The sequence below is a fragment of the Triturus cristatus genome, chromosome 8, assembly GCF_964204655.1.
Source record: "Triturus cristatus chromosome 8, aTriCri1.1, whole genome shotgun sequence".
Classification (NCBI taxonomy): Eukaryota; Metazoa; Chordata; class Amphibia; order Caudata; family Salamandridae; genus Triturus; species Triturus cristatus.
The window spans coordinates 228297570-228324868 of NC_140591.1; the positions used below are offsets into that span (position 1 = coordinate 228297570).

The following is a 27299-nucleotide window of genomic DNA, read 5'->3' on the forward strand; positions in this document are numbered from 1 at the left end:
AAATAAACATTAAATTGAAATTGAATTCTACACACCCACTGGAGGGTTTAAACGGAATGTTTTTCGTGATGCTTCCAACTACACTACATGTCCCAGCATGCCGTTAGTAAGTGAACTCACCTGAGAGAAAGAAATCGCATGTAGTCATGGTGGTGTCTTGGAAGCTAGTGGATGATTCACTTTCAGCCTGTGAACAAGGGCTGATGCGGCCCGAAACGCGTCAGGCAGAATGAAACGGACCGGACGGAGTGCCAGCTCCACGCGTGATTAAAGCTTTTGTTGGAAGCAACCTTCTGTAGTGTGCGGCCTCGTTCTTTTGGACAAACTTTGGCATATTTCTACGGCTGTCCCGCCGTGAGGCTACGCACCGCCATTAAATCTCAATGGAGCTGCAGGGGCATAGAACTGTTCGCAGCCCCGAGGTGGTTACAGAAGGTAAAAGGAGCCGGTTACTGCTGTCCGGAGGCTCACTGGAGAGTCCTTAAGAAAATAAACATTAAATTGAAATTGAATTCTACACACCCACTGGAGGGTTTAAACGGAATGTTTTTCGTGATGCTTCCAACTACACTACATGTCCCAGCATGCCGTTAGTAAGTGAACTCACCTGAGAGAAAGAAATCGCATGTAGTCATGGTGGTGTCTTGGAAGCTAGTGGATGATTCACTTTCAGCCTGTGAACAAGGGCTGATGCGGCCCGAAACGCGTCAGGCAGAATGAAACGGACAGGACGGAGTGCCAGCTCCACGCGTGATTAAAGCTTTTGTTGGAAGCAACCTTCTGTAGTGTGCGGCCTCGTTCTTTTGGACAAACTTTGGCATATTTCTACGGCTGTCCCGCCGTGAGGCTACGCACCGCCATTAAATCTCAATGGAGCTGCAGGGGCATAGAACTGTTCGCAGCCCCGAGGTGGTTACAGAAGGTAAAAGGAGCCGGTTACTGCTGTCCGGAGGCTCACTGGAGAGTCCTTAAGAAAATAAACATTAAATTGAAATTGAATTCTACACACCCACTGGAGGGTTTAAACGGAATGTTTTTCGTGATGCTTCCAACTACACTACATGTCCCAGCATGCCGTTAGTAAGTGAACTCACCTGAGAGAAATAAATCGCATGTAGTCATGGTGGTGTCTTGGAAGCTAGTGGATGATTCACTTTCAGCCTGTGAACAAGGGCTGATGCGGCCCGAAACGCGTCAGGCAGAATGAAACGGACCGGACGGAGTGCCAGCTCCACGCGTGATTAAAGCTTTTGTTGGAAGCAACCTTCTGTAGTGTGCGGCCTCGTTCTTTTGGACAAACTTTGGCATATTTCTACGGCTGTCCCGCCGTGAGGCTACGCACCGCCATTAAATCTCAATGGAGCTGCAGGGGCATAGAACTGTTCGCAGCCCCGAGGTGGTTACAGAAGGTAAAAGGAGCCGGTTACTGCTGTCCGGAGGCTCACTGGAGAGTCCTTAAGAAAATAAACATTAAATTGAAATTGAATTCTACACACCCACTGGAGGGTTTAAACGGAATGTTTTTCGTGATGCTTCCAACTACACTACATGTCCCAGCATGCCGTTAGTAAGTGAACTCACCTGAGAGAAAGAAATCGCATGTAGTCATGGTGGTGTCTTGGAAGCTAGTGGATGATTCACTTTCAGCCTGTGAACAAGGGCTGATGCGGCCCGAAACGCGTCAGGCAGAATGAAACGGACCGGACGGAGTGCCAGCTCCACGCGTGATTAAAGCTTTTGTTGGAAGCAACCTTCTGTAGTGTGCGGCCTCGTTCTTTTGGACAAACTTTGGCATATTTCTACGGCTGTCCCGCCGTGAGGCTACGCACCGCCATTAAATCTCAATGGAGCTGCAGGGGCATAGAACTGTTCGCAGCCCCGAGGTGGTTACAGAAGGTAAAAGGAGCCGGTTACTGCTGTCCGGAGGCTCACTGTAGAGTCCTTAAGAAAATAAACATTAAATTGAAATTGAATTCTACACACCCACTGGAGGGTTTAAACGGAATGTTTTTCGTGATGCTTCCAACTACACTACATGTCCCAGCATGCCGTTAGTAAGTGAACTCACCTGAGAGAAAGAAATCGCATGTAGTCATGGTGGTGTCTTGGAAGCTAGTGGATGATTCACTTTCAGCCTGTGAACAAGGGCTGATGCGGCCCGAAACGCGTCAGGCAGAATGAAACGGACCGAACGGAGTGCCAGCTCCACGCGTGATTAAAGCTTTTGTTGGAAGCAACCTTCTGTAGTGTGCGGCCTCGTTCTTTTGGACAAACTTTGGCATATTTCTACGGCTGTCCCGCCGCAATCCTCTGCTGATGCTAGTACTGTATTTAGACACTTATTTGCCCATGTCTTCTTCCATACATTTTTAGCTATACATATATTACAAATATTTTTTTTTCATAAAGACACATATGTCATCAGCAGAAGATTGCGGTCGCGTGAGTTATAGTTGCCTGCAGTAACTATAACGGGGGAATTTCATTGGTTTTTTATCAGTAAAATTTCCGCTAACTATAACATGTGTGAAACCTATGGTTTTTTCAGTGAATTTGCAAGGTTTTTTAAATGCTAATTCCTAACTATAACGTGTGTGAAACCTATGGTTTTTTCAGTGAATTTGTACGTTTTTTTAAATGCTAAGTTACTTTACGCCATTCGTGGCGTGCGCGCCCACTTAACGCAGTTCGTTCTGTGCGCGCACGGTGCGCTTTGCGCACCGTGCGCGCACAGTGAGCACGCGGTGCGCTTCGCGCACCCACTTTACGCAGTTAGTGCCATGCACGCACGGTGGGCACGCGGTGCGCTACGCGCACCGCGTGCCCACGTTCCGCTAGATGGGCCATGTACGCACGATGCGCTTCGCGCACCGTGCGCACATGGAGGACATATGATGCACTTCGTTTTGAAAGGTAATATTTTAATTTTTCGTATATTTCATAAGCCATGCACAAATGGTGCCCTTCGGGCACCATTTGCACACGGGGTGGAGAGAGTGTGGATAATTTTTTTAAAATTTTTTTTTTTTTTTAAATATTTTAGTGTATCTCACGGGTAATACGCCATGCACGATTGGTGGCCTTCGGCCACCAATTGCACACGGGGTGGAGAGAGTGTGGGTGATTTTTTTTTTTAAATAATTTTTTACCGTACCCGTACGGTAAGCGTAATCGGCGAAATTACCGAAAAAATAAAAATTCCGTTTTTGGCCTTGGGGGATCTTTGGGGACTCCCTCAACATGCCTATGTGTGTGGGAGCTGTCTAAACAGCCCCTTTACATGTTTTTGGGCTTTAAATTTTAAAAATCACTCTCAGTGCGAGAGAGAAAATGGCGGCCGCCGCTTCCTGGTTTCGGCCGATTCGAATGTTTACTAAGATCTAAGAGCCGATCAGAATCGCGCTCGCGCACGCCACCGTACGCGTACGGTAAGCGTACCGTAAGCGCACCGTAAGCTGGCTCAGATATATATATTGATTTAAAGGCTATTTTCTCAGAATCTACTGAACAGATTTACACCAAACCTACAAAAGGCACTTCCTTGACCTGAGGACTACCTCTCTGCCAAATTTCTAGTAATTCTGTTCAGCCGTTCGGGCTGTAGCCCTGTCTAAAGGTCCTATGGAAAAATGCATGGGAAAAACGCGTTTTGGGACCCCCCTTTTATCTCAGCCCCCGCTTGACGAATCCCCCCGAGACTTTCAGGGTAGGAGCGGAGCGTAGCGCCCCACCTATTTTGAAAAATTCGCGAGGATTCGTCGACCGGCGCCAAAGTTATTCAAAATAGAATGTTGCGGATTTCTTATGGAAACGTGGTCCTAACTATAACTACCTACTGGCGACCGCCAGTAGGTTATATATATATATATATATATATATATATATATATATATATATATATATATATATATATATTCACTGAAAAAAACAACGGTTGCAGGGACGTTGTAGTCACGCTCATATTTCACATGCACAAAACCTTAGAAATTCAGCAGTAATAGTTACCTGAGCTAACTATAACTTGAGCCCCGCAATGCACTGCTTATGACCTCAGATATTACATCACTCACGACATGGTCAGTGACATCACTGATGACATCATCCAGTGATTGTGAGTGTTTTCTAAAACCTTATGACTGATAAAAATATATATACTAAGCTACTATAAAAGTTACATTATTATACTTTGTGTACTACTAATGAGTGATACTAACTATTTCTAACACATATTATTTGAGTGGCTGAGTGTATCCGTGTGTGAGTAGGTGTGCGAGTGGCTGTATGGGTGTATGAGTGGGTATGAGAGTAGCTGTATAGGTGAATGAGTGGGTGTGTGAGTAGCTGTATGGGCAAGTGAGTGGGTATGTGAGTGTCTGTATGGGTGGGTGAGTGGGTGTGTGAGTGGCTGTATGGGTGAGTGGGTGTGTGAGTAGCTGTTTTGGAAAGTGCATGGCTGTGTGTGTGGGTGTATGGGTGAGTGATTTAATGGGTGAATGAATGAGCTGTGAGAGGCTTTGTGGGTGAGTGAGTGGGTGTGACTGTATGGGTGAATAAGTGGGTGTGTTAGTGGCTGTGTGAGTGACTGGGTGAGTGTGTGGTTGTGTGAGAGGGTGCATGTGTAAGTGAGTAGCTGTGTGTGGCTGTATGGGTGTGTGAGTGGCTGTATGGGCATGTGAGTGACGCTATGGGTCTGTAAGTGGGTGTAAGTGGTTGTATGGGTATGTGAGTCGTTGTGCAGATGTGTGAGTGGTTATTTGGGTGTGTGAAAGGTTGTATGGGTCTGTGAGTACTTTTGTAGGTGAGCGGTTGTGTAGCTGTGTGAGTAGTTGTATGGGTCTGCGAGTGGGTGTGTGAGTGGTTGTATGGGTGTGTAAGTGGTTGAGTGGGTGGATAATGTCATCAGTGATGTCACCAATGATATAATTTGAGATGTCATCAGTAATGTCACTGACCATGCCATGAGTGATGTAATATGTGAGGTCATAAACAGTGCATTGCTGGGGTGTAAGTTGGTTATCTCATGTAACAAGAATTCCTGAATTACTATGGTTTTGTGCATGTGTTACTATAACATTCCTGTAACCTTTGGTTTTGTCACTGAATTTCAAATATTCTTTAATGTTATTTCCTAACTATAATGTTTCTGTAACCTTTGTTTTTTGTGAATTTCAAAGATTTAAAAATAAAATGTATTTACTAACTATAACCATTGACATTGGGTGTGTGAATGGCTGTATAGGTTGGTCAGTGGGTGTGTGAGTAGCTGTAAAGGGTGTGTGAGTGGCTGTATGATCTGTAAGTGGGTATGTCAGTGGCTGAATGGATGTGTGAGTAGTTAATGGGTGTGTGAGTGGGTTTGTGGGTCTGAGAGTGGGTGTGTCAGTGGTTATGTGGGTGTGTGTGACTCTGGGTGTGGGGGTGGCTGTGTGGGTCTGTGAGTGAATGTGCGAGTTGCTGAATGAGTGTGCGAGTGGGTGTCTAAATGTATGTGTGGATGTGACAGCAGCTGTGTGAGTCACAGGGTGAGAAGGGAACCTCATCGGTCCCTTTATCCAACAAGACTCCGCAGATTTTCACAAAATGTATACCCAACTAGAGTACTTAGTATTGGCTAATTAGTAAGAGCTACCTCGTTGAGTAAATGTGTAGTGCTTAATCTACACTACAGCTGCATAATGTTACACAAGGAAAGGTCTCTAGTGACTTTGTATGCATATAATTTTGGAACTGTGATTGCTCCTCGAGGTAGCGATCCACAAATCTGTGATAAAATGAACCTTGCTAGAGAAGAGGACAAGACTACAAAGAGGAGAATCTCCACCAAATAAAGGTACTTCCTCTTAACTTTATGAAGTTAGGGCTTCTTTCTTTGGTGAATATGTCCTGGAATTTCTCTGCATTAAGAACACACCACCAAAATCGGCAGGAAACACACTCAGGGGCCTTTTGGTAAGCTGTCCATCAACTTGGGAAAAGACCAGGAAGACCTTTCAATGTTACTAAGGAAAACAGGGCGGGACCAAACTGGCGGAGCTTGCAGATGATTTTGGCATTTGCATAATCAAAAAGGAGAACTATGGACTCTGTTCTCACCAGGAGACAGCAAGAAAGAAACCACGCCTCACAGTCACTACACATCAGACTGAGCTCCAAAAGATCAACAATGCATCCACCTCCATTAAGGATTTTAGCTTGTTTTTAGCTTGAGCCTGTAACAGCGCATGCGCTGTTCTGGTGAAGACTTTATGTAAGGGCTTTTTTGAATCTCCCCTCAAGCACGCACACGGTCGTGCGTGTGCTTTTTGTTTTGTCCCCGGCTAGTGGCGTTTGCGTGTGTCTTTTTACCAAAGACAGCACACAGTTGGTCAAAGGCGGGAGCATTGCTCCGCCCATGGCCTATTGGTTGCGGTTACCCGCACAGCCACCATGTGTTTTGAATTATCGTGCACAGATGCGTGCTCGATAATTCAAAACACATGTCTCGGTGTGGCACGCGCGCGCGCACCACTCTTCTATTCTACCTTCTAGCCATGCCGTGTCGGGGAAGGTAATGAGCCGCAGAGCCCCGAAAACATATTTTCTATTTAGTTGTAAATGTTACGTTTTGTTTGCTGGGTGATTTGTAAGAGCTGCTTTGTTTGCATGTAAAAAGTGTTTGCTACAACACCGAGGGGTAACTTGAAATTTCTTGCGGGCAAGATTAACTTGCAGCGAGCACAACCTCCTCGTACGTGCTTTCACATGTAATCTTCTTTGACATGCGCTGGCTGGGCATTCCTCGGGTGAATCACGCCGTGTGTACATCCAGCTTCCCCGCCCCATCCCTGCTTTTAAACCCTACGCTTCGAAAATCCTGGGGCCCGTAGATGCTTTTGCAGCTTTTATTAGATTGGGATGGGAAACCTGAGCGGTTCTGTCCTTGCTTATGAACCGTGACATCTGTGCATTACACGGGTGCTGACCCGGGCGGGTCAGAACATCGCAGAAGATGTTTAGCTGGCATCCTTCGCCAACATTTTCAGTGTGCAGCAATCTCCTTTCCATAGTGTTTGTCACAAGTGAAAAAGTGCTGACCCGAGCCTCTTTTATTAAAAAAAAAGTTGTCTTCTCTAAAACACTTCTTTCAGTTCATGAAAAAGTTTAGTATGATGTACAATTGGATCCCTTGCCCGATTAGTAAAGTTCTCCTTTTCAGGTTTTTGTGGATGTTAATACGTGGATTAAAATTAAATACATTTGGCTATGGTACTTTTCCATGACAATGATGGAAATTATACACTGGGCCTTTAAACACTGATAACTAAACACTTACAAGATACCAAAGGCGAGACCTATTGGCTATGTCAATGCTTGTTTAACATGGAATACAAGAGGAAACACAGTTGGTTTGCTTTCCCCAAGCCCAAGAAGGTAGGATAATTTGTGCTCTAAAGAAGGGGAGGGGGCTACACGGCCTCCCCTCCCCAGGCCGATATTGGCCCCAGGACCCCATCCCCCGGGGCTTGGCTTGGGTGCCCTGGAGCACACCCAGGGCACTCAGTGTGCAGTGCTGGGGACCACGGGGAGCCTCAATACCCCCATGGTCCCTGCAGTTGCTCCCGCATGCAGGGAACAGCCAAAACTGCTGCTCCCTGCCTATGGGAAAAATAATATCATCTGTTTTCCTGCCCGCTTCACACGGGCTGGGAGCGGACTTACTGTTTGCTCAGGAGGGGGTCTGCACGGTCCCCCTCAGTTAATAATGATAATCGGCCTGCCCTTGGGAGGTGATGGTCCCCGGGGCCAAGACTGGCCATGGGAGGGAGGCTGCATGCGCCTCCCTCCCATAATACTTGCAATAATAAGACCCCGGGACCTGGCCCATCTTGGGGCTCAAATACAAAGAAGCGCGAAAGATCGGGCTTATTATTATTTTTTACATTTTTGTGGGTATTTGAGAAGGTTCTTGCAGCAGCAATTCTTAAAGACATGGTGTTTGGCCCTGGTGGGGTGCCTGGGGGACCCTAGCACCCGACCTAGGGGATCAGGGTATTCCTACCCTGCCTCCTTTTCTTCATTTTTAACTTTTGTTTTGGGACTCGGTTGAGTCAGAGTCCCAAAATGGCTGCCAACACTCTGACTGAAGTGTAGGCAGCCAATCAGATCTCAGCACGAGATTGGTTAGATTCATGGAGGGTTTGCGCTTCTAGATACATACATTTGTTTTTTCTTTAATATCTCAAAAACTACTGAACGGATTTATACCAAATAACAAAAGGGGCTCTTTCTAGAACAAGAGCTAGCCTTCTGCCAAAGTTAGTGTAATACCGTCCAGCAGTAGTCGTATCTAAAATCCCGATGGGAAAGTGCATGGGGAAAATGTGCTTTAGGACCTCCCCCCCCCCCATTTTTCTCGTCCTCCCGCTTCACGAAACTTTCAACATAGCAGCTGAATTGAGTGTTGTACTAAATTTGGAAAATTTTTGTGAAGGTTTATCAAACGGTGGCAAAGTTATTGGCAAAACAAAAAATGCTTTTCCTATGGAGACTGGGTCCTAACTATAACTACCTACTGACAATTGCTCAACCAGTCACTCAACCATACATTCACTAAGACACCTAATCACAGTTTGCCACGCTCCCACTGAATCATCCACACAGGCACTCATACACCCACTGATTAACCAATACACCTTGGTATATATATTTAAAACTCACAAACTTTTTTAAAAAACTCACAGTCACTGGATGATGTCATCAGTGATATCATTTGAGATGTAATCAGTGATGTGACTGATCATGTCATGACTGATGTAATATGTGAGGTCAAAAGCAGTGCATTGAAGAGGCATGAGTTTTAGTTAGCTCACTAACTATAACTGCAAATTTCACTAGTTTTGTACAAGTGAAATCTAAGCCTAACTATAACGTCCCTGTAACCTTGGATTTTTTCAGTGAATTTCTATGTTTTTTTAAGTAGCTGTCACGTTTGCAGAGTGGTGGAGAAAAGGGGTTAGGCCTCCGACCAGCTCTCAAGAATCCCGCTGTGTAGGACTCACAGAAGGTACCAGGAGGGCTTCTTGGCCCCCAAGGTCCCTCAGGAGTAAAGTGGACTTCATCCCCCAACCAGTAGTGTACCAGGAGGTGCGTTTGCAGAGAGGTGGAGAAAGGGGGCAGGAATCCGAATACCTCTTAGCAATCTCGCTGTGTGGAACCTACTGAAGGTAACAGGAGGGGTATTTATAGATGTGTGTATGTGTGTGTGTGTGTGTGTATATATATATATACACACACACACACACGTGTGTATATATATATATATATATATATACACACACACACTTCTGAGCAAGGCTACAAGTGGTAGCCGAAACGCGTGGATGCAATACTTTTCCTAAATAAAATTGCAATGTTTGAACGCGTTATGTGTTGCTAATAACTTTGGCACTATTTTAGGGGCTGAGAAAAAAGAGGGGTCACAAAACTTAAAATCCCCAGGCATTTTCTATAGACTTCCTTTCTGCTTGATTTCTGCCCTCTGTGTTGCCTTTTCTGCTCGTTTTTGTTTCTCTCTGTTTTGCCCTCTTCTTCTCTGTTTTGCCTTTTCTGCTCATTTTTCTCCCCTATGTTCTGCCTCTTCTGCTAATTTTTCTGCCCTCTATTTTGCCTTTTTCTGCTTGTTTTCGCTTTTTCCACCTTTTTTTCCAAGACTCATCGCAGGGGGAGCGGGCACAACTGAGACCTTGCACCTCAGCACCCAGATAACCCCATGGGTGACAGTGCCACGCTCTACAAATGCTGAAGGATTGATTATTAGGCAGCAACTATAGCATAACTTCATAGCGGTGAGCTATTCTTAATCTGCATAGGTGTCATTGTTGTCCATTTCAAATTTTGGTAAGGTGACAAGTACTGTTGTTAATTGCAAATGATGGCTATAAGAAATTCGTGTTTAGTCACTATGGGCAAGAAATTAAGAAAAAGGGATTTGCAAGATTATACATCAATGTTATTATAACTTTCAGTCTTTTAAGAATGCGTAGGACCCCAACAAACTAAGGATTCAAAATTTGTGAATTGTAAGGCAAGACCAAGAGGTTAACAACAGGCATCGACCTCTTTAATGCCACTCGCAAAGATCCGTAAAAGAGCATGGTCACCAGAACACAGGTAAACATGACATCTGAAAGAGTCAGCACTCCTGCCTGAAATCACAGCACAGTGCACACTTCCTTATTTTCTTCTGCGCACCAACAGGTTAGGTGATGGCTGCATACATCTGCAGGAGCGTTAAATGATGACTGGATTACCGTTACCCTATAAATCTTCTAGAACGTTAGGTGGATGGTGAAAGCTCATTTGAGGAGGTATGGGAAATCTGTTACAGAGCCTAGGAAATAACGAATACATAGAATATAAGAGATCAGTGCGTTAATGAGGGCAGAAGAAAGGACTTTCATCACTGTTAGATCTGGGGTTCTCTAGTTGGCAGGGCTAGGTTGCACTGTCCAAATAGGGACCCTTGCTTCTAGTCAGGGTAAGGGGGATACACTGTTTAGATAACCCCTGCTCCCCCCCTTGGTAGCTTGGCACGAGCAGACAGGCTTATCAAAGGCAATGTGTAAAGTATTTGTACCAACACTCACAGCAACACAGTGAAAACACCACAAATGGACTCCACACCAGTGTAGATAAATAAAGTACTTTTATATAAACTACACAAGACCAAAACGACAAACATCCAACATACACAGTTCAAGAATATGGTTTCAAAAAGAGTTCTTAGCTTAGCAACAAAATCATCCACCTTAGCGTCAATTTTAGCCAACAGTACCTGGTGATACAATAAAAGTTCTTAGCGGCGCTCATGTGTCGAAAAACAAGCAACAGCGTCAGTCCTGAGACTCTGGGGAGGGGATGCGACAACCCCGCTGCACGCAACAGGCATGTGCGACGAATCCGGTCTGTATGGGGAGTGAGGCGATACTTGTATGGATTCCAAGGCGTAGCTTTTCGGGTAGGAATTTACTCGCTAAAGCACGATGTGACAAAATTCGGCCTGCTAACGAGCGGGACGACAATTTCACCAGCGATAATCTGGGTTGGCTCTGCGACGATATTCGCAGCGATAAAATTCTGCCCGCTAACGAGCGGTGCGATGATTTTGGCTGGCTCTGCGACGATGTTCGCAGCGATAAAATTCTGCCCGCTAACGAGCGGTGCGATGATCTTGGCTGGCTCGGCGACGATCTCACCCAGCAGCGGCAGGCTCAGCGACGATGTTTGCAGCGATAAAATTCGACCCGCTAACGAGCGGGGCGACGATTTCACCAGCGATGATCTTGCTCAGCTGCGGCAGGCTCTGCGACGATGTTCGCAGCGATTAAATTCAGCCCGCTAACGAGCGGAGCGACTGAAATTTTCTCGCTAAGACGGCTGTGCGTGAAAAAGTGTAGATCCTTTGCTTCTTGGTCAGCTTCCCAACAGCAGGCACAACTTCCAGAGGCCCCACAATTGGATCAAGCACTCTAGGAAGGGCAGAACTCACACAGCAGAGTTCAGGGGGAAGCTGGGGGTGAAGTCCTTTTGTTCCTGGAACTTCTTAACAGGAGGCCAGCTCTACTCAGGCCCTTGGAGATTCCTTCAAGCCAGGGGACACAGCACACAGCAAAGTCCTTCCCCTCTCCTTGGCAGCAAAGCAACTGCAGGTCAGCCTTACAGCAGGTCAGTCCTTCTTCTTCAGTCTTCCAGATTTCTCCTTGGCAGAGGTTCCTTCTTGATTCCAGGATGATCTAATTTTCTGCAGTCTGGGTCCCAATACTTATACCCCAAAATCCTTTGTCCTCTGAAGGCAGAGGGGCCTTGGCCTAGTCAGAACCAGTTCTGGCTAGTACTGGAGCACTCTGTTTACTTGGTTTCTTCTTTCCTTTGAGAGAGAGGGGCAGGGTCGTCAGCCGCCCAGCAGGGGGTGGAGCCAGCATTGTGGAAGGCAGGCACAGCCCTATTCAGGCCCAGGTGCTACTCCTCCCAACCATCTACAGGGGAATTTCCCTATTCAGCCCTGTGCTGACTCATTCAGCCTCTGGGAGCCTCCCCTGTCCCTGTCCCTGTCACTCACAAACCAGACAGTCAATTCACAAACAGGCCAAGGCAGACAGAAAGGGCAGAAAAGGAAAACAGCCACCTTCTAAAAGCGCTGTTTTCACACACAGGATTTAAAAAACATCCTTCCTAAAAGATGCGTTATTAAATTCTGAATTCAGGGATACCAGACTTTAGCTTTCTATCTTGCTCCTATGGGAAGATATGCAGGTAAACATTATACTCAGCATTCACCATTATAGCCTATGGGCAAGATAGCCTTTCAATAGTGAAAAACCAAAATGGCTGTAATTCACTACCAGAGCATGTCACCTACACCAATACATGCTCTACCTTTCACATACACTGCACCCTGCCCAGGGGGGTACCTAGGGCCTTCCATAGGGGTGTTCAATGTGTACAGAAAGGGAAGGGTTAGGCCTGGCCAGTGTGGACACTGGTCAGGTCAGCATGGCAGTTAGCAACTGCACCCAGGCACTGCGGTGGCAGGCCTGTGACACCATTTTATGGCTACTCCTGTGGGGGCACAATCAGTGCTGCAGGCACACTAGTAGCATTTGAATCACCAGCCCTAGCACACTCAGTGCACTTTACTAGGGGCTGACAGGTGAAACAAATATACCAATCAGGGATAACCAATCAATATAATAATTTACCTAGGGAGCACTTGCACTTTGACACTGATCAGCAGTGGCAAAGTGCCCAAAGCATCTAAACCAGCAAAAACGAAATCCAGCATAGCATCAAAAACACAGGTGGTAGAGGCAAAAAGTCTGGGGAAACCACGCCAAAGATGCCAGGTCTAACAATCACCATGTATTATTTGTCTGCACCAAAGAGATCGAGCTGGCATTTCGTCTCCTAACTGTAATAAAAAAAGCCTACTGAAGAAAAAGATCATGTGACTGCTTTCTGTGTGAAATGCATTTATGAGAAGGAATTTTTATTTTGGCTTTTCAGAGTACTTTTCAGATGTAAAATAGTCCCTTGTGCATTTCAATACAAGCACTACACAGGAGGTTGGCTGAAATCAACCAGGCCATAATATGAAACGAGAGAGAAATACCCCCCTGTGCGAAGCCAACAACCACACTATGTATATTGTAAAGAAGTGGTAACAACAGCTAAGGAGACAGCTGCCCTGTCAAGCCAGACTTACAAAAGCTGTAATATACGGCCTTAAGAGCGAGCCGAGAAAGTTCACCTTCCTAACTTTCTCTGATAGCTGTATACCTGGAGACTACAAATTTCACAACACAGCAACACATTTAGGGACATTTCGAAATCGTTCTGAAGATCAATGTAAAGTTCAACGGTTTGACACCTAAAATAATTTGGAGCAAAAATGATCCCTGACTGTAGACAATCAATAATTTACCTCTTTCACCCTCTGCTGCTCCGAATTGGAAAGGAACGTTCCAAAAAGACAGCTGTACAGATGATCCAGAATGGTTATCAGAAAATATTCATTGAATTCAAAGGCCGATGGAAACTGCAGAAAGAAAGAAAGTAAACAGTTCTTTATTTTATACCAAGCGTTGCAATATTATTAGGACGGCACAACGTTTAGCACACCAACCCATTCTATTCCCAAAAATTCAGCACAATGATCCTAACAGCAAAAAGGTAGGCACTAACATTATAGTCCAAGAAAATAAATAGGGAGTGTAAATAATGCCTCTTTTTGTATGGTCCCTCCCATAATTTTTCAACTGATGCTGTTGGATGTTTGACTCTGTGCACTGGAGCACAGCTAACCAGGCCCTGTGCATGTGCTCTGACCCCTAAACCATGTCAAAATTCGCTATTCGCCTAACTGGCATATTTAGTTTACTTATAGGTCACTGGTATAAAGCACAAAGTATACCCAGGGCCTGTAAGTTAAATGTCACTTGTGGACTGCAGCACATATTGTGCCACCATTAAAGTGACAAAGCAAAGCATGTCTCCAGGCCTGTACCTGCAGCCTGGGTCTGCAATTTTAAAATTGCCACTGGGCATAAATGTAGCAGTCCCAGAACACTCTTCAGAACACTGCTGGACCTGTGGAAGACAGAAGTCGGTAACCTGTGGTACATGTGCTGTGGTAACCTGTAAGGAGAACTCTAAGGGCACTGCCTTTTCCCATTTGTACCAAGGACAAAGAAGTTGACTCCAAGAGACAGTTGGTTGACCTATGGTTAAGCTACAGGGCACAAAAGCTGCAAGAAGCCCACTTTCCTGAAGAGCCTAGCTGACCAGTTCCAACTCAATCTGCCCTTGACGCTGCTGGTGGCTTTTGTTGGGAGTGATTTCTGACCCCGAAGTGCTGTTCCTGAGGTCCTGGAACCCTTGGCTGCGGTTAGTGTACTACTCTTGCTTAAACTGCAAAAGCTAGGAGTTAGTAACTTTTTGGCAACTCTTTCTCAGAAGCAATGCCTGAGGGCCCAAGGCGTTGTTGAGCTGAAGCCATCAACATAGAATCGCCAGTCAGATACACCAGCTGGCTTACCAGCTGAAGCTAATCTGACTTCCATACGTTTCCAAGCCCAACGTTTTCACCGAGAGCAAAGCCAAGCTGAAGTCAATCAATTTCTTCCTGGTCACGGACTCCAGACTTTGCCCGCTCTGAGCTTTTTTTTTGCCTTTGTTGACAAACGCACTGGGCCCCTGCTCTTCACCAACCCAACATTCTCTGGCCCTGCATCGGATCAGCCTGCAGCTTGCCCCGCTGATGACTCGCCGACGACCACCTTCACTTCATGAAACTTTTTTTAAGTCTGAATGTAACTCTTTAACCTGCCTGGGGCTCGAATCCGACCCATGGTCCATGGCGGTCAGCCTTAAGCCTAACCTTTGTCCTGATCTAGAACGACCAGTTGCCCACGGTTGGCATTTCATGCTTTTTTGGTGCTAAAATTTTATTCAAACATTAATAATTCATATCTCAGGTTCCCTTTATTGCATTTTTGGTATTTCGATCTTTTCATTCATTAAAATATTCTCTATTACAAATGGTAGTGGGATTTTTATTGTGTTGTGTTTTTGACTTTTTAACTGTTTTACTACTTCTAAATGCTTTACATTTTTTCTTAAGTTAAACCTGTCTTCTCTGTACCATAGAGCTACCAGGGGTTGAGCTCAGGTTTAAATTACTGAAATCTTTGCTGGACCTAAATAGTGGCATTATTACCTATGGTTGACTACCATCCACTCTAACTAGTAATCCACTTTTTCACAGGGAGTATTAAATATGTAGGCATGTGAAAGAGTTTGAGTGTCTAACAGTTGGGGGGGGGGGGTGGGGGTGGGGGGTGGGGGGGTGACAGACCTCTCCTGATTCATATACGACAAAGTTGGTCATGTTGACCCAAGGGAGAATCGATAGGATTAAGGGTGGGTGTGGGGGGGTGGGGTTGGGTTGGGGGATGGTAACGGGGTGTTACTACAGTTATTTGGCAAAATAGACGGAATGTATTTGTTACAAAAACACAGAGCAAGTGAGGATGGAGGGAGGGCCAGAGCAGAGGGAAAAGTTTGACAAGACACAGTAGGGATGACACTTAATCAGGCCCCATATTCAGTTTTATCGTGGAATGTAAATGGGATGGGGAATAAGGTCACACAAGGGCTGGTGGCGGCGTATTGTAGAAGGTTGAAGCATGATGTGATTCTTCTACCTGAAAGGCACTAGATGCGACAACACTGGCACATGCGGGGTTCTCCACAGGGGCAAAAGGTGTTGCCATATTAATAAGGAAAAGTCTGCCATTCTGGATAGAACGCACCTGGATTGACCCCAATGGAACATATGTGGCAGTGAAAGGGCTGTGGGACAGGAGACATTACTTTTGTTAGTGTATACGCACCCCCTAGGTTACAGAAGCAAACGATGGACAAGCTGGCTGCAGTTATTCTGGAAGCTGGTTCTCACATCCACATTATAGGAGGGGACTTTAACGACGTGATGGATCCTACATGGGATCGCACGACAGTCCAAGCTGGAGGCCCAAAGGAGACCCCACTCAAGAGATTTGCATACACACTGACGCTCACTGACTTATGGCGTAGACAACATCCTCAGACAAAGGCCTATTCTTTTTACTCAGGTGCCCACAAGGCCTTTTCGAGATTGGACTATATATTCACCCTGGCAGGGGAAATAGGGGAGGTACAAAAGATAGAATATCTAGCATGGGGTCTCTCAGACCACTCGCCTTTGTGGCTAACGGCGGGGACTCAGACATAACGTCAGGCGAGGGAATGGAAACTGAACTTATGGGAGCTATGGGATCCTCAGGTGGCGACAGAGATTAGGGTGGATACGGAATTATATTTCCGTGAAAATGTAGGGTCCGTGGATTCCGCCATCACACTCTGGGAGGCTTATAAACTAGTCCTTCGGGACAGAACTCAGAAAATTATAGCACACAAAAAGCGTAAAGAGACTGAAGAGGTAGCGAGGATTGAAGCGCAGATCCTGCAGACAGAATTGCAGTCCACTGCAGGCGATGACCCCTCTCTGTCAAGAAGACTAAAACTGCTTCAACAGGTATACCTTGTGCTAGCCAAAAAGGATGCGCAACACACAATACAGGCTATACATACATAGGGGACTATACGATGCAGACGACAAAACAGGTAGATTGCTTGCATGGCTTAGCAAAAAAGAGTTGGAAAGCAGATGGGTGGCCCAGAAACAGACGTAAGATCGTCAGACCCACATAACCCCCGCTGCAATAGCAAATGCCTTTGCAGGGTACTACGAGGCCTTTTATGCAGAGCGCTCATTGGCAGACACAGAGCAGATCCAGGCAGATCTACAGTCCATACAGTTCCCTAGGTTAGGCATCAGTGATTCACGGACCCTAGATGAAAAACTTACGAAGGAGGAAATCATAGACGCCATAGGCCAGATGAAAACGGGGAAGGTCTTGGGTCCCAATGGGCTCCCCCGGAACTTTTCAAACAAAACGGGGCACTTTTTAGCCCACATCTCCTTCAGTTGTACCTGGAGGCGCTGGAGTTGTATTGTATAAACTCTTTTATAGCGCTGTCTGCCACCCAACGGGTATCCTGGCGCTGAGAGACTGTAAAAAACCTGGAACAGTAGGAACGAGAGCCGATGGGCCAAGATTGTTGCACTTTATTCTCTACCAAAAAGCCACGTCTTAAGATTTTTTCTGAAATTCAGCAATGATTTGGCTTGTCGTAGTTCTTGGGGGATCTGGTTCCAGAGGCGGGCTGCCGCCGTGCTGAATGCCCTGCCTCCCGTCTTGGTGTGTTTTACCCAACTTCCCTAGGGAAGTTGGCTAACTTCCCTAGGGACCTGCGAACAGCCACCATTGTGGTGATTCCCAAGGAAGGTCGACCGTTACAGAGATGTGGGTCGTATCGACCCATTTCCCTCATAAACATACAGACCAAAATATTGGCCAGAATTCTGGCCAATAGGCTTAGCAAGGTAATTACCGGGCTGGTTCACGCCTACAAAGCCCTACACAACAAAGGACCAGTGCACCTGAACCACCACCTCACATTCCACGTACCTATCAGACAACCCCGATCCGCTCAACTTGCGCTCGCTCTATCACCCAGGATCCACAAGACCAGAACCGGAAGAAGATCGTTCTACAACCTCGACGCCAAGACATAGAACTCCCTGCCCCAGCACCTCAGGCAATCGCTGTCACTGACCCAATTCAGGAAGGACCTCAAGATCTGGAACTTCGAATGATACTCCACCCAGTCTGACCAGCAGCCCCCCTCCTGCCCCCAGCACCTTGAGATCCTCATGGGTGAGTAGCTGCGCTTTACAAGCCCCTGATTGATTGATTGATTGATTGATTGATCCTCCTGATCTGGTTCTGTGTTTGCATGGGATGTGTGCAAGTAGAATTCCTGCGGAGTGGAGTGTTAAGGTGATTGGTTGACCCTGATGGAACTGTTCATGTAGATGAGGCCTAAGTTGTGTAGTGCCTTCAATGTGTGTCGGAGGAGTTTGAAATAAGCACGTTTGCTTATCATGATCCAGCGGAATTCCCAGAGGTGTTGGCGATGTGCGTTCTGTGTGGAAGATAGAGGATTAGCCTGGCTGCTGAGTTCTGAATGGTTTGTAGTCTTCTGGTGAATTGCTTGCTGTTCCCAGAATTCAGGGTGTTCCTTTAGTTCAAACTGCTGGTGACTAGGGCGTGACGGTTTTTCTGGTGTGGCTTGGGAGCCATTATTTGAAGAGGGAGAGTATGAATTGCCTGTCAGTCTAGGAAGGGATGTTGATGCCATGTGCACGGATGACACTGGCCAGAGGAATCATGAATGCATTGAAGAGGGTTGGGCGGGGTGATAAACCTTGAGGAACTCTGCAGGGGAGGTTGCAGCCTTCCTAACAGTAAGGTGCCTGGCTGAAAGCCTGTGTTCTATCCGTTAAGATGGAGCAGAACCTGCAGAGAGTGGGTCCTTGGATGACAATGACACGTAGGCGCCTGATGAGGATGGGATGTAACACCGTGTGAAACGCTGCGGAGAGGTCCAGTGGAATTAGGCCTGCAGTGTCTCCTCAGAATAATAAAATTGGGGACCTCGTGCAACAGCATCCGCCATTATCATTTTGAAGATCAAGCTGGAAAATGAGGAAAGCACTTTAGGTGCACCAAACATTCAAGTCTTCCTTTGGTGCGGTCATAGATGTCTATCACAGAGACACCATGTTCTTTTTCCACAATCATGAGTTGCTTCCAAAAAACAGCAGAGTCAGAGTAGATGTGGCGAGGAAGGTGTTCCAGTTTCCATCAAGGATTTTTGGTCTGGATACGCAGTCCCATTGGGGCAATGTTACTGGTGTTCCATGAGATTACGCGATCTGGGAGACTGTCTGGTGGATGGCCGCTAGCCCAAAAATTGCTCTTTAGGTGTAGTTCTCTTCCATGATCATGTAAATGCCAGCAGATCCAGGTCGTTTCACAAGGAATTCTGCTATTTGGGAATCAAAGCCTTAGTGTGAAGCCCTGCACCGCTGAAAATTTGGCACTGTGACAAATCATACATTTTTACTAGGCCAGAGACAGATGGTTTTAGACAATCTAAAACCATCAGTCTGACTTAACTGTGTGACATCAACCTGATTGTGGCATGAACGGATTGAGTTTTGATTGCACTGTTTGATTACCCTGTAGCTACTGAAGGATGCCACAATGATGGTTTACAAAGCAGCGCAAATTAAGTGTTCCTCACCTTTTCTTCCTGTGATCCCCCTCCCTTTCCTTCTTTTATCTTTCCCTCCTTTTTTCTCCACCCCCTTTTGTCTCCTCCCTATTTTCCTCCCCATGGACTGCCTTCCGGTTGGTGCTTTCTTTTTCAAAGAGGATGTCCAATATGGATGTAGAACAATTGAAATCCTGACAGAGGACAGTGTGATGGGTACAAGCAGACTATAACTAGACTAGGAGTGGTTTGGCTGTTTTGATCTTTACAAGTGGGATCCATTGTGCCTTTGATAATATATTGTATCTGCCAATAAAAATGTTTGAATCATAAAGTATTAGATTAATGCACTGCAATTGAAACACTTCTTAGGAGGACGAAAGATACAGCCAAACAGCTTATAGCATAAGGCGAGATAGAAATACTCCTCTGGCTGAGCCAAGCGATGAAGTCTCAAGCCAATGTCTAAAACAGTTTACTCAAAAAAGACAATGGTTAAGGGGCAGACCCAAAGCCTACTCTAAGTACACTAGTAATAGCTGTGCAGCTAAAATCTAGACCTAAAGAACACTAATGCAATGGCCACTGTGTGTACTGGCATCCTCTGTGAATCTGACCTCCAATAAATTCTACCTTGAGTGCAAGATGGTTATTCTATTCACCATCTTTGTGCCTGCTGTCAGGGATCCTACAGGGCAGCAACATAGAAGAAAACATAGAAAGAAAACTGACAGGAGCCTGACAAGGCCTATTTTCCTATTTTTGCCAATTTTCTAGGAATGGCAATAATAAGCTTCCATTTTGGCAATGTATGTGCCTGGTCTTTCTATTCTGAAGTAGTGTCATCGCAAGAGTCAACAAGCATTGGTAAAGCCAATTGGTATGTATTGAGACGGAAAGGTCCCTCACATAGTGATGGACGTGTACCCCTACCCTGAGTGCCCAAGCTGCAACAATGTCTGGATTCCTGGTGCTGATTTGGTAGTGTCATGGGCGAATACACATCATATGTGTGAGTCATAACATAGGCCTGTCTCACGGTTTGTGGTCTTGCTGGGCTGGGAGGGGCGCTCAAAGCTCTAACCTCATAGTTGAAAAAGGCTACTGCCTTGCCAGGAGTTAAGCAGCATGAGCGCTGTGATGGCAGCATACCGGGTAGTGACCAGTAGAAGTGAACAGGCCTTTTTACCTGTGTCACTTGAGAGAGGCCTACAGGCTCACTCATGTAAAGTTGCGTTGATATGTGCTTAACTCATCCTTGTCCTAAGTCAAGTTAGTATGTAGCACTGTGCAGCTTGTGTGAGTTTTATGCATGTACTAGGCGTATGTGTGCCGGTGAATGGAACAATAAATGGAAAATTCCGGGTTCCATTGTGGGAGACCCAAGGCTGACTAGAGGCGCAGAAGGAGGTAGAGGACTCACCCCAGACAGATTTGTGGATGGCTGCATTCCTGTGAGCTGAGTGGGCACACACTGGAGGAAGAAGAGCCAGGCTCTTCAGTACACTTGAATGGGTGCTCTTTGATTCAGAGAAAGGGCACTGGAGAGGTGCCTGGGCACATCTCAGGAAACTGATGGGACAGATAAAGGAATCATAAAGCGCAGAGCTTGGGCCCTAGATTAACCTTTAGGTGCACATATCACTGTGGCTGAAATCCAGGTGGGAACCTCTAGTCGCTCCCATGGCCTGTGTTGTGTAGGGAGATTTGAAGTGGCTGTAGCTGTTACAGACTGCTTTCTGTGGAAAGGACAGGGCAGATGAGTGGACACTTTAAAAGGAAGCAGACATCCAATACAAACTTCAACGGCTTAGACCCTAAGTCACATTTGGTGTCTGAAAATGGACAATAAGAATGGGATATTGAGGCCTCCAAAATTGTCAACTGCCAAGCAGCTGGTCAGGCTATGCAAGGAGAAGCTCTGCTATACGTCTGCCTGTAACCAGGGCTGGGGCCTATGGCCTGCTAGTCTTCCAGCTGGGTGAGGGGACATCACCCAGGGAAATCCAGGGCGACCTGCCCTTGGAGCCTGTAGCACCAGTGCCTGACTGCTTGCCACACCAGTGTGCCCTGTAAAGAAATGGAGAGCGCTGGAGGGAGCTGTGAGGGACCCTGGCGAGTAGTTCACTATAGAGAAGTATAAGGAGACGGGTGCAGCACCAATAGGGTCACTGTGCATGTGTAGGTTCAAGTCGGCACCCGGTATGACAGAAGGGGCCACCTTGCAGTTAGCTGCGGTCAGCATCACTGCCATGTCTATCGGGCTTAGCTTGTGCGCAGAGTAAAGTTGGTGTCCCCATATGCCAGGAGGGACCGCCGTGATGATTACAGTTGTGCAACCCTGTATGCCAAGAGGTGCCGCCATGACTATTACTGCTGTGCCGAATGGGCCGCAGCCTCTGTGTGGAGGAAACCTGGTGACCGTGTATGCCAGAAGGGGAGCCTGGAAGATTACTGCTGTGGCAATAAGCCAGAGCCTGTGTATGGTGGAACGTCTGTGACCCCATATGTCAGGACAGGCTGCCATGAAGTTTACTGCAGTACCGATCGGGCCATAGCCCATGTGCGGAACTAACTCAGGGACCCCGTATGACAGGTGGGGTAATCGGAAAAGGCAAGGACATTTGCATGGTTCAAGCCGTTGTCGTGAGGAGAGGCTGCCATAGTGACCCGTGCTGGTCACCTGGCTATCTCACTAGAGGAAGCGCTGTGAACTCGCAGGCACTGCCCCTGCAGAGCAATGCAATTGTTACTGACTGAACTCAGGGCTAGAATGCCCCAGGAGAGCCCCCAGGGGCCGGTGTGTATTGTTTATGAATGGCATATTTCACTTTGTGTTAGCATATAAATACTTATTTTGTCATAAAATAAAGTATTTGACTTTACATTCATTTATTGCTGCTATTGAACTTATTTTGAGTTTTGAGCCTGTGCTCACCCCCCCTCCCCGTATCTACCCTACTTGCTGAGAAGCCTTGGATTGCTCGACCCACCCTACCACTGAGTCAAGCGCTGAAGGGGCACCTACTGAAGAGTGGTCGGCTGTCAACAGTGAAAGCTTAGTACTTTGTGTGCATGTGTGTAGTGACATAAGTAGGGGTGTGCTGCTGTGCATAGGAAACATATGCCCATTTGAAGGATGTTGCAAAATGTTTGGCAAATTGGTCACGGATGTGACCTGCTAAGTAATCTAGGGGGAGATATTAAGCTCTGAAAGCCCCGTCCGGGCTACGCTTATTTGGGCAAGTGCTAGCACACCCTGTAGAGAGGTCCTGCTTTACCTCCCATGTCTTTTTCCTCCTAAATGCCTGAGCACCCAGGATAATGAGGAGTTCCCTAGCATTGCCAGGCCATGTCCAGTCGCCTCTGGACAAATGGAATGGCCGTTCGGCATACAGTGCAACCATGTCATACTCTACCACCTGAGCTCACTGGGCATAGCATTTCGCCATGCTCTGGGAAGAGGGTGAGGACTTTGGAACAACCTGCATTTGTTCCACCTGCTCCAAGAGCCTGCTTGGCAATGAATTAAAGAATTTGGAAATGCCCAATGAGTGGGGGACATTGCGTTCAGTCAGACCTATATCTCATCCCCTTGCACCTAGAGCCTACAAGTTACATATTTGTGTATGCCTAGTGACCATTGGGCCCGCTGTATGCTCACTAGCTTCCCCTGCTTTCTGTTCTCCTGCCGCACAGAACTCCCATAACAAAGGGTATTGACCCATACGCAGTGCGACTTCAGCATAGGGTGATGGACTGCCATTGTGGACAAACACTTAAAAAATGAACACCAACAAAGCCAAAACATTAGACTTTTCTAAACTGCATGCATAATACACAACATGCAGATACACACGCTCTAACAATAATAGCTTATTTTTAAATAGCACTTCATGCTACCCTTCTGCCATTTCTAATCACTGTAAATAATTAGTGTCAATGTTCCTCACTTTCATGGCACTTAATTTACAGACCTTTAAAAGGGTGAGTAGCTATTCCTGGGATTAAACTTGTGACCTGCAGCTGAGTGCAATAGTCAGTGATAGGCATTTAACTTAATAAACCATCCTGACACCATACATACGTACATCCATATGCATACACACCAACATACCTACAGTCACTATCAAACAAAAAACAGCAGACAAATTGGCCCCCATGCAAATAGACCAACAAACACCCATTCACACAGATAAGTTGACTGTGGTGCCACCCGTGCACAGACCAAGACAGAACTGTTGCATTATAGTCGCTGCTTCTATGGCACTTTATGTTGATCTAAGGCTGTTTTCGAAGTGTTTCAAGATAAGATCAGAAGTGAGGGAACACGACATTGGAATTGAAGGAGTTTATTGGCAAGAAGGACCATGAGAGGAAAAAAGGCTACAAAAGGGGGTAGGATGTATTAATTAAAGGATGAAACAATAAGAGGAATTGGAGCTTCTCAGAGAATTAAGAAAAACAGTACCCTGTTAGAGATGTCAGGGCAAGCAAGAGAAAGTCTTGTACTCGTGTCCACAAACCTACACACAGTGGTTAAAGCTCACACAAACAAGCAACAAATATACAGGCACACCTACAATTCCACACAAGACAAATACAGTCAGACAGCACATGGGTAGGCACGCATATAGAGACTGGGTATGAGCAGACAGAAAGAGGGATGGACGAATGTAAGGATGCAGATTTCATTTCTACTTAATTTGAGCTCATTTGTTGACAAAATCAAATTTGAGGTTGTGAAAGTCTGTAGACATCCGGTGGTCTGTCCTTGTAGCAATCACTTTCACTGGATGATGAAATAATTACTTCTCCAGGTCTATTCAAACACTCTTTTTTAGGAATGATCAATTGCTGGTAAGAATGGAGAGCTCTCTGCATACCCATTTGTTACTGGCCCTATTTGCTATATTTATGCACATGGATTGTACAATTCAGTAGCTTAATTTCTTTAATGCTAAAATATTGCGCACTTAAGAGTCCCAGATTTCTCTTGTAACATTGTGTCACCATGTGCCCAGTTCTGGGCTTTCCCTTTACTGATTTGTAAAATCATAGAGCCTGACTGCACAGTGCAAGCTAGCAAGTTTACTGAACTCGTATTTTTGTTTCCAACAAATTGAAAATTGTCTACATATTTTCCAAGAATATGAACAAATGTCACAAAGAACAAGTTACTTACCTTCGGTAACGATGTATCTGTAAGAAACATTAGTTAGTTAGATTCCTCACCTTAGAATATCCCCAGGCGTCAGACTGGATCCGGAAGATTTTTCGTCAGCAATACCCCTTGCGCGTCGCTAGGCGTCGTCTGCGGCTCCGCGTCCGTCGTCGGCGTCGTGCGCCGGAATGACGTCGTCTGAGTACTTAGACGCCGCCCTCGCGCGCTGACGTCAGTTCTTGAAAATAGCTTTCCGCGCCAGGAACGCAGAGCCATGCAAAGACCGACACTGGTGCCAAAAATAAAATCTAGGGGCCTGAAAAGGACAACCTTAACCCTAGATGTCAGTTCGCAGAACGGGGAGGATGGGTGGGTCGGTGAGGAATCTAACTAACTAATGTTTCTTACAGATACATCGTTACCGAAGGTAAGTAACTTGTTCATCTGAAAGAAACACGTTAGTTAGATTCCTCACCTTAGAATAGATACCCAAGCAATACCATCCCCGGTGGTGGGTCTGCGAACCAAGATCACACCAGAAAGTCCTGGAGGACAGAACGGCCAAAGAAGCCATCCCTCCGGACTTGGCTGTCAAGGCAATAATGCCTGGCAAACGTGTGTAACGAAGCCCACGTCGCCGCCTGACAGATGTCCTGCAAAGGGACTCCCCGTCCCAAAGCAGTAGTAGCCGCTGTGGCCCGAGTAGAATGGGCGCGCAGCCCAACAGGAGGGTCCTTTTTTGCCAAAGAATAGCAAATTTTGATACACAAAACGACCCACCGAGAGATGGTCCGTTTGTGCACAGCTTTCCCCTTCTTAGCGCCCACGTACCCAACAAAAAGCTGGTCGTCCACCCGGAACTGTTTTGTGCGGTCCAGATAAAAGGAGAGCGCACGTTTTGGGTCCAGACGGTGGAGCCTCTCTTCCTCTTTGGAAGGATGCGGAGGCGGAAAGAAGGTGGGCAAGGTGACAGACTGCCCAAGATGAAATGGAGTCACCACTTTCGGAAGAAAGGAAGGACGAGGCCGAAGGACAACCTTGTCCGGATGAACAGAGAGAAAAGGAGGCTTTGAAGATAAAGCCTGGAGCTCACTCACCCGTCTAGCCGAGGTGATGGCTACCAGAAAAGCAGTCTTAAGAGTTAGAAGACGAAGAGGACAATTGTGAAGAGGCTCGAAGGGAGCGCACATCAGGAATGTCAAGACCAGATTCAAGTCCCACTGAGGCATTACAAAAGGGACAGGAGGGAACGTGTGAGTAATGCCTTTTAGAAAGCGTGTAACCACAGGGGACTTGAAAAGAGAAGGCTGATCAGGAAGCCGCAAGAAGGCGGAGATGGCAGCAAGATAACCTTTCAGGGTGCCCAGGGCAGAGCCCTGCCGGGCCAGAGAAAGAAGAAAGAGGAGAACCTCAGAAAGAGGGGCGGAAAGGGGATCCACAGCCTTTGCTGTGCACCATGCCACAAATTTGTTCCACCGGCAGGCGTATACCGTCTTTGTGGAGGGACGCCTGGCTGCCAGAATGATATCACAGACTTCAGGAGGCAAGTCAAATGGCATCAACTGCCGCCGCTCAATCTCCACGCATGGAGGTGGAGGCTGGACAGGTTCGGGTGGAGGACCGTCCCCTGCTGCTGCGACAGAAGATCCTCCCGAAGGGGCAGACGTATCGGGGGATTGGTCAACATACTGAGTAGCTCGGGATACCAGTATCTTCGTGCCCAATCCGGAGCCACCAAGATGACTTGGGCCCGGTCGTGCCTGATCTTCTTCAGCACTCTGGGCAGAAGTGGTATAGGCGGAAAGGCGTACAACAGACCGCAACTCCACTCGTGACGAAAAGCGTCGCCGAGCGAGTGCCGCCTTGGAAATTCCAGCGCGCAGAACTGCTGACATTGCGCGTTCTCTTCGGTGGCGAATAGATCTAACCAAGGCTCTCCCCACTGCTGAAAGAGACCTTGCGCCACTTCAGAGTTCAGACGCCATTCGTGATCCATCATGCACCGGCGGCTGAGTTCGTCCGCTCTGGCGTTCAGAGAGCCCGCCAGATGTTGAACCACTAGGGTGACGCCCTGGTGTTCCAGCCACGTCCAGAGGCGCAGAGCCTCCTGACAAAGGGTCCACGACCCCACCCCGCCCTGTTTGTTGCAATACCACATGGCGGTGGTGTTGTCCGTGAACACCTGCACGACACTGCCCCTGACAGAGGGAAGGAAGGCTTTCAGTGCAAGTCGGATCGCTCTCAACTCCAACAGGTTGATGTGGAGACGAGACTCCGCCGGAGACCAGAGGCCTCTGATCTCCGCCTCTCCCATATGGCCACCCCAGCCCAGGAGGGACGCATCCGTCACTACGACATGCTCCGGTTGGGGAAGGGAGAGGCTCCTGCCCATGACCCAATCGCGGTCCGTGAGCCACCACTGCAACTGTTGTGCAGTGCCCTCCGAGATCAAGACATGGTCGGACAGGTTGCCGTGATGCTGGGCCCACTGAAACTTCAGGTCCCACTGCAGAGCCCGCATGCGCCGCCTGGCGTGATGCACTAGTAGGATGCAGGAGGCCATCAGCCCCAGAAGCCGCAACACTAGCCTGACCGAAACCCAGGATAGAGGCCGAAAGATGGGAATCAGGGCCTGTATATCCCGGACCCGCTGTTCCGGTGGATAGACCCGGAACTGCGCCGAATCGAGAACTGCTCCGATGAAGAGGAGCTTCTGAGAGGGACTCAGGTGTGACTTCGGCACGTTGATGGAAAATCCCAGCAAATGCAGGAGATCCGCCGTAGTCTGGAGGTGGGAGACGACTGCCTGGGGCGAGCCCGCCTTCAACAACCAGTCGTCGAGATAGGGGAAGACTGGAACCCCTGATCTGCGCAG

At 47.0% G+C, this 27299-nt stretch overlaps 1 protein-coding gene across 3 annotated transcripts in view; it reads right to left on the minus strand.

Moving 5' to 3' along the window:
- MTMR2 (myotubularin related protein 2) overlaps positions 1-27299 on the minus strand; it is a 450663-nt gene that overhangs the window by 46177 nt on the left and 377187 nt on the right. For all 3 annotated transcript variants that reach the window (XM_085621424.1, XM_085621425.1, XM_085621426.1), the window contains one exon: positions 13460-13573. In XM_085621424.1, coding sequence (XP_085477550.1) covers positions 13460-13573 — 114 coding nt within the window. The remainder of the gene's footprint in view (positions 1-13459; positions 13574-27299) is intronic.